This window comes from Drosophila suzukii, chromosome 3 (genome assembly GCF_043229965.1).
Source record: "Drosophila suzukii chromosome 3, CBGP_Dsuzu_IsoJpt1.0, whole genome shotgun sequence".
Lineage (NCBI taxonomy): Eukaryota > Metazoa > Arthropoda > Insecta > Diptera > Drosophilidae > Drosophila > Drosophila suzukii.
This window is the reverse complement of record NC_092082.1, coordinates 52,413,637-52,421,230: the sequence shown is the minus strand read 5'-3', so window position 1 is coordinate 52,421,230 and position 7,594 is coordinate 52,413,637. Positions and strand designations below refer to the sequence as shown.

Sequence of the window (7,594 nt, the reverse complement as noted above, 5' to 3'; positions counted from 1 at the left end):
GTGTTGGGACCCCGTCTGCCTTTATAAATGATTAATAATAAATAACTAAATAACATGTTAACTTTCCTATCACTCGCTTTTATATAATTTTAAGCACAACAAATTTATCCTAGAACTTCCAGCTGCATCTGCCTGGTTGGACAATATGGGTGCGACTATACCAGCGGTCGGCAGCGGGCTATTAAGTGAGCATAGGGAATTGCTCTGCCCATCTGCTGCTCGCTCACGTATAACGTAGATTTTCGTATGACTTCGGCATGGGTTTTCGGGTCCTTTTTTCTCAGCTTCGGCGCGCTTTTTTGCTGCTGACAGAGAAACGTCAGGCTTCAGCGCTCTGCGCGCCAACTTCGTGTTTTCTACACTCACACTAATGCAAGGCAAACTTGTGATGTTATGTGTGTGCCGACCGCTGGACTATACTAATATCTGCTGATCATCGTCGTTCCTTCCCCGCCATATTACATGGCCTCTCCCAAAGTTGGGTCATTGAATACATGAGTGGCATTTAAGTTAATCTCAGAGCGAACCGGGATTAATCCTCCAAAGGCCAGATCGCCCGCCAGATTCATCCCGCTGCTGCAACTATCGCCCTATCGACCTAACCTATCGATAAAGTCCCTCTCATTATCAATTCCAATTGCAACAAATTAAAATGTTGCATGTTTTACCTCGTTCTATGCTAATAATTGGTTTAGACTGCTTGCACCATTGTCAAACATTCAAAAATCATGTCAGGCTCTTACACTTCACTTAGGGAAAACACTGTGTTAAAATCAAGTACAATCAGTCCTGAGTTAAGATCGATTTCATGGTTACCATTTTAAGAACGTTCGTACTGAAAAAGGGTTACATTGAGCACATTTTGGATTTAAATATCTAACAACTCTAAAAGTTCCCAACTGTTTGTTCTGAAAGGCCTCGCTGTATAATGCGCATAGAATACACAGTGTAAATGGCAGTGAGTGACAAATCATAAATAAAGTTATATTATTAATGTAATTGTAACTAAGCGTACAGATACGGCTTTTAAAAATTCGATTTTATAGACAACTTACTCTGGAAAGCGCTGCTAGTGTATTATTTTTTTTACAAGTGCATTAAAAAATATTTATCAAACATTCAACGTCATTATGAGAAAGTTAGAATGTTCTGTTCAATGGCAGACCATTTTATAAGTTAGTCGCCGAGTCGCCGAGCGGTTGGGGAATGCACCGGGCGCGAGGCGCTAATTCAGACCAAAACGGCCGAGGTATGCAGCGGGCTATGCAGCGGATGCGAAGTACAAGGTCAGCATTCTGTCCATAGCCGACGTCTGGCCTTCTGCCTGGCTTTCTAATAAAATACTTAAGTTAGCTTTAGACAGTTCTTAACAGACTCGCAAAGAATCCGAACGGATTCCGGGAAAAAATTAATTCCAACAATAGAAAGAGCGCTCTATCACAAGCTATGCTTTAATCTCCAGCTGACTCCACCACCAAAAGTCTGCGATATCTTCCGAGCAAGGAAATCACAACAAACACATGTGGATCCGGTAATAATAATTAAAATGCTAAACCCACGCGAAAAGATCAAGCTGCTTGGTCAAGTCGGAATGTACAGGCGCGAGCACAAGAAACAACTTAGCTTGCAGTTTCTGGGTTTCAATTCAGAAGCGTTAATTTATATTAATGAGCAATTGTTAAAAGAGCATTATCTCATCTTTAAAGAGGCTATGCGTATGAAAAAACATAAAATCCTTACGGCTGTCTTTACACGACGCGGCCTTGTGCACGTACGCTGCACTCGAAGAGAGGGTGTCTGTTGCATTAACAGTATGGAGGAACTTTCGTCCATTAATCTTTCGCCTGATCCACTTTCTACATCTCTCACTAACGCTTCGGCTGGACCTGAAGCTGATAGCTTTCGTTCTTAAGCGTATAAATCGTATCCTCTTAAGTAAGATATGTTTAAAACTAGTTTACTTTAAGAAATGTATAAGATACGCATTGAATATTGAGATTGCGCGCCTAATAATCATTGATAACAACAATGCAGGATGAGGAAGTTTGTTCCATAGCTAGTGCTATGATAAAAACTATAAGTAGCTATAACATTGGTCTAAAAATTGTTCACTTAAATGCACAAAGTTTGCTAAAGAAGATTGATGAGTTTAGATTCCTTTTCACTCAGTCTAATGTCGATGTGATATGTGTGTCTGAGACGTGGTTTGTAAATGATCTATGTGATTCGTCTATTATTTGTGAAGGCTTTAATGTCTATCGGTCCGACCGTACTGGTCTTGCAGGAGGTGTTGCTATATACGTGAATGTGAAGCTGAAATGTAAAGTGGTACTTAAACAGCCAAGTGACAGTACTATCGAATACATTCTATTATAACTTCCCAATAAATCCCATGGAAGAACCCTTCTAGGTTGCATATATAGACCGAATCGGACAATTGACTACGGGTCATTACTTAATGTTGTTTCAGACATTTCGTTGGAGTACACTGACATCATATTGGCAGGTGATTTTAACAGCATCCTATTATCAGAAAGCCATCTTGTGGATAACTTTAAATCCTTAGGTTTGTTTACCGTAAACGAAACGATTCCCACGCACTATAGCAGCCACTGTGATACATTACTTGACTTATATCTTATCAATGACCCTAGCAAAATCATACATTATGACCAGGTTTCATTACCAGCCTTCTCCAGACATGACCTAAAATTTTTAACATACGACTTGACCTTTGACAGCAAAATCAATTCTTTTACGTATAGAGATTACAAAAATATAAACTATAATGAATTAAAAACGGAATTTTTGTGCTGTGACTGGTCATGTATTTACCATCTTCGTCATGTAGATTGTCAATTAGAGGTTTTAACCAACAATGTCCAGTATTTGTTCAACAAGTTTGTGCCCCTAAGGGCCAAGGTGATTAAGCCAATGCAAAATCCATGGTTCAGTAGTGAAATTAAAAACCTAACCCGTCAGCGAGATGTAGCTTACCTCCGGTGGAAGCGATAAAAAACTGATGAATTTCGAAAACAATACAAAGAGGCTAGGGTAAAAGTAAACAAAAAAGATAAAATCAGCAAAGAAAGAGCATTACAACATACAATTTAATAACTGTGTTAACTCAAAAAACAGATGGAACAAACTAAAACGGTTAGGTATTGGAAAGTGTAAACAATAGACAGAGTCTGAGGTGGATGTCGAATTAATAAACAAAAAGTTTTTGGAAATAGATGTACCTGAAGCAACATGCAATCCGTACCTGAATATTCAACCCCTCTGTGATAATAGTTTTAGCTTTATATGTATAAACCAAAGTGATGTCCTAGCTAGTATTCTGCATGTCAAGTCCGATGCTGTTGGTCTCGATAATATGAGTCCAAAATTTGTTAAGCTTTTGCTCCCCTTAATGTTGCCCCATGTTACATATATTTTTAACACGGCTATTACAACGTCTTCATTTCCGTTAATATGGAAAAACGCCAAAATTTTCCCAATTCCTAAGCCAAACAATGACTATAGACCTATTTCAATATTACCTTTTCTATCAAAAGTCTTTGAAAACCTTATGTCCTCACAGATTCAACTATACTTAGCTAATAATTCTCTACTTGACGAAAAACAATCAGGGTTCCGTAAGAAAAGGAGTTGTATTACTGCAATCACTAATATTGTAGAGGATATAAGACAAGAACTGGACAGTAACTGCGTAACGTTTTTGACGCTCCTTGACCACAGCAAGGCTTTTGATTCTGTGAATCATAACATTCTCTGTACCAAGCTTAGGAATATGTTTAATTTCTCAACTAATGCGACGAAGCGTATTAGGTCGTACTTAACGAATAGGTTTCAAGCAGTCGTCTCTGGAACGCAAGTTTCTTCTCTCCGGAACTTATCCGGGAGAGTGCCACAGAGATCTGTGCTAGGCCCTTTATTGTTTTCTATATATGTTAATGATCTCCCTAGTATCCTGTCTGAGTGTGAAGTACATTTATATGCTGATGATGTCCAAATATTTGTTAGTAGACCCGTAACAGAAATACATGATTGTGTCCGTATAAGTAATAAAATGTTGTGGCTAATTGAAAAATGGGCGAAGGAAAATGGCTTGGGTATAAATCCTAAAAAATTGAAGTGCTTGGTAATTGGTAAAAAGCAACTTTCAACACTTTCACTCCAAAAATTATATATAAACCATGCGCCGATAAGCTATGAAGTGAATGTAGTTAATGTAGGGATAACATTTAACAATACTTTATCATGGAGCAATCATATAGTCAAAGCGACAGGGCGTACATATGCTCTGCTGACAAAATTTTCATTCTCCAAATCGTTCCTAACTGAGGCAGTTAGACTATTAATCGCCAAAGTTATCCTCCTACCCACTCTCTTTTAGGGCATAGAAATTTTTGGAAATTGTGATGCGCGGGATTTGCGTACATTAACTGTAGCTTTTATTTCAGTTGTCCGTTATGTGTTTAACTTAAGACGTTTTGACCATGTATCAGAACTGACATATAAAATACTTGACCTTAACTTGACCTCCTGGATCGATCTCAGAATTTTAATATTCTTTCACAAAATAGTGACGAGTGGAGAACCAAAATATCTTTTCAATAAACTTATCCCAGCCACATCTGTAAGAACCAAAAATTACATATGCCCTCGAATACAAACACTGTGTTCGAGAAGGCAATTTTTCATAAATGGTATGCGGCTAGGGAACAATCTATCGCACCAATACAAAACAATTAGGAGCGCAACTCAATTTTACAATAAAGTTAAAGATCTTTTAAAATACCAGTACACATAAGTACAAAAATTAAATGAAATAAAATAAAACAAAAAAAAAAAAATAATAAAAATATATATATTTTAAAAACAATAATAATTGTAACTAAGAAACTACGAAAATTTGATGTTAGTCATTAATAGTCTTACGACTAAAATACGACCTTTTAAAGTATTATCACTTGTTTTTTTGTTCACTTGCTGGAAACTCCCCAGAATAGATTTTTATCTAAAAACATACTCTGGTCACACTCCCTAAAGAACCACGCCAAAAGGCCCACCAAGAAAATAGATTTCACTTTCCACCAAGTTGTAACAAATAGAATCTGAGCATCCCAGCTTTGTGCTTTAGTTAAGTGCAGGACTTTACCTTTGTTTGAAGTCAAACATAATTGGTGACCCCGACGTTTCGAATATATACTCAAAACCTCATCATAACCTCAAACAATTCTTGACAACGAAGACTCGACGAAGCGCAGGAGCCATTACAATGGGATTCCTCTAGGCAGCGGCCTATCTAGTGAGCATAGGGAAGTGGTCTGCCCATCCTCTGCGCGCTCACGTATAACGTAGATGTTCGTGTGACTTCGGCATGGGTTTGGGTCATTTTTTTCTCAGCTTCGGCGTGCTTTTTTGCTGCTGCGGTAGAGGATCTCAGTGCAAAGTAGAGTAACATTAGGCTTCAGCACGCCGCGTGCAAACTTCGTGTTTGTTACACTCACACTAATGCAAGACAAACTTGTGATGGTATGTGTGAGCCGACCACTGCTCTAGAATTTAGAGAAATGTAAGCAATTTTTTTTCGCTTTTATTAATATATATTATCAACTATACAAAAATATTTTCCCGCAGTTTCATTTGCTTACTCCGAATATTTACTATAATATACTCAAGTGCGTTATAGGTCGTTTTTCCGAGAAATATGGCATTTTGACAGTTTATTTACTAATTTGATGTCGAAAAACACGGATAAAATTATCACTTTTTTCTCAATTCTCAAAACCCATATTCTTTGCACATAATAAAAGCATCCTGAATAATAAAGAATTAACTTTTTTCGTTTTAGATACACCCAAAAAAAAAACCAAAAGTATACACTTAATAAGCGTTGTGTCAAAAGTATACTAAAGTTAGTATAAAAATGTAAGTATTAACTCAACACTAATTAGTTTCAACTGTATACTTTGTAGTGTAAGTGCTCTACCAAAGAGTATAAAGCGTAAACCTGTAGTGTTATTTTTAAACTAGTCATATTTGACTATTTAGTTTATAATTTATACTTTTGGTTTCAACAAAAACTTAATGTAGTATAAAGAAAATGTAGTTTCAAGTTATTACAAAATAGTTTCATGCCAACACTTTATAGTATTAAGCTTATACCAATTATTATATGAGTGAGACTCAGTAGTATAAATAGTATACTGAACATTAAATAGTTTTTCATGGTGTGAAACTAGGACAATAGCGAATATTCGAACATATATTTTGGTGTAAAACCAGGACAATAGCGAGTATACGAACACAGAAAATGCTACCGGAGTTGGCGTTGTTTGACGCGTTAATGATTATTGTGATGATTTATCTCGGTGAGTTTGGTCCCGCATTTTTGTGAATTTTGTGCCGAGTCAACATGTAAGTAAAATATTTGTTCTAAAATTAAAAAAAATCAATATTATATTGTCCCTGTTGGTAAATTTTGTGTGTATTGTGTATTTTCAGATGCAAGTGCTTTGCGCACGCGTACAGATGCATAACGCGAAGGAGCTAACGAACTCGACGTACCGCCTTTGTGCTGTCAGAACAGCGAGTGCCTTCCGGACGACGCAGCGCTCGTCATTGCAGGCCAAGTTCCCCTATGTGAACTGGTGCGGGAGCCACAGAACCAAGACCGAGGTGAAGAGGAGTGCCAGGATGCAGAGCGTCGACAACTGGCAGGCAGCCTGGGACAACTCCAGCAAGGGACGCTGGACGCTGGACGCAAGGGTAAATAGGAAGCACGGCCAGGTAGATTTCTACCTCACGCAGGCGCTGAGTGGACATGGTTGCTTCCGAAGCTTTCTTAAGCGCTTCGGACACGACACGGAGAACGGTTGTCCAGAGTCCGGCAGTGGGATTGTTGAGGACGATCAGCATGTCCTATTTTAATGTCACCGCTTCGGGTCTGATCGCCAAATGCTGATGAAGACCACCGGGGCAAGGGTTCGGCCAGCGACGGCAGCCTACGCAGCGAGTGTACTGCGAACGCTGCTTCGCATCGAGAATGAGAGGAGAGAAGCTACAGCCTAGGTGGCTACCATTGCGCTAAGCAATACCTTGCGGTGATACCGCGCAATCACGGCCCCTACTCTTGTTGCTTGTACTTATTTTAGTCTGTATATACGTGTTAGGTAAAGGAATATAAAAAAAAACACGAAGGAGCTAAAAACATGAGTTTTGTGTTGCGCAAAATATGAATATTTATGAAATAATAACAAAATAATATGTCAAATAGTAATAAAAGAAAAACAACATACAACTTGATTTTATTGGGTTTGGGATACCACAAAAAACAAAATAGTATACATTTTATACTACAGGCAACGGGGAAATCGTATAAGTTTTATACGAAATAGTATAAAATGTATACTAACGATTTCGATAAATAGCTTAAAAAGTATACTACGGCTCTCTAGATTAGTATAATATGTATACGAAATAGTATAAAACGGAGACTACATAGGATAGCTTTTATACTAAATAGTATAAAAAGTAAACTATCAGCATAAATGTCAGTACACTGAGTGAGTATAAATTGTATACT

At 37.8% G+C, this 7,594-nt stretch overlaps 1 protein-coding gene across 1 annotated transcript; it reads left to right on the top strand.

The window, feature by feature from the left end:
• Nucleotides 1-6,285: 6,285 nt before the first annotated feature.
• On the top strand, nucleotides 6,286-7,309 carry LOC139353225 (uncharacterized). The gene is made up of 2 exons (XM_070996775.1): nucleotides 6,286-6,426; nucleotides 6,514-7,309. Exon 2 carries the CDS (start codon nucleotides 6,514-6,516, stop codon nucleotides 6,937-6,939), a length of 426 nt encoding a protein of 141 aa, XP_070852876.1. The 5' UTR covers nucleotides 6,286-6,426; the 3' UTR covers nucleotides 6,940-7,309.
• Nucleotides 7,310-7,594: the final 285 nt, after the last annotated feature.

What these genes read in the sequence shown, in the direction of transcription:
- LOC139353225 (XM_070996775.1), top strand. Translation starts at nt 6,514, where the DNA reads ATGCAAGTGCTTTGCGCACGCGTACAGATGCATAACGCGAAGGAGCTA.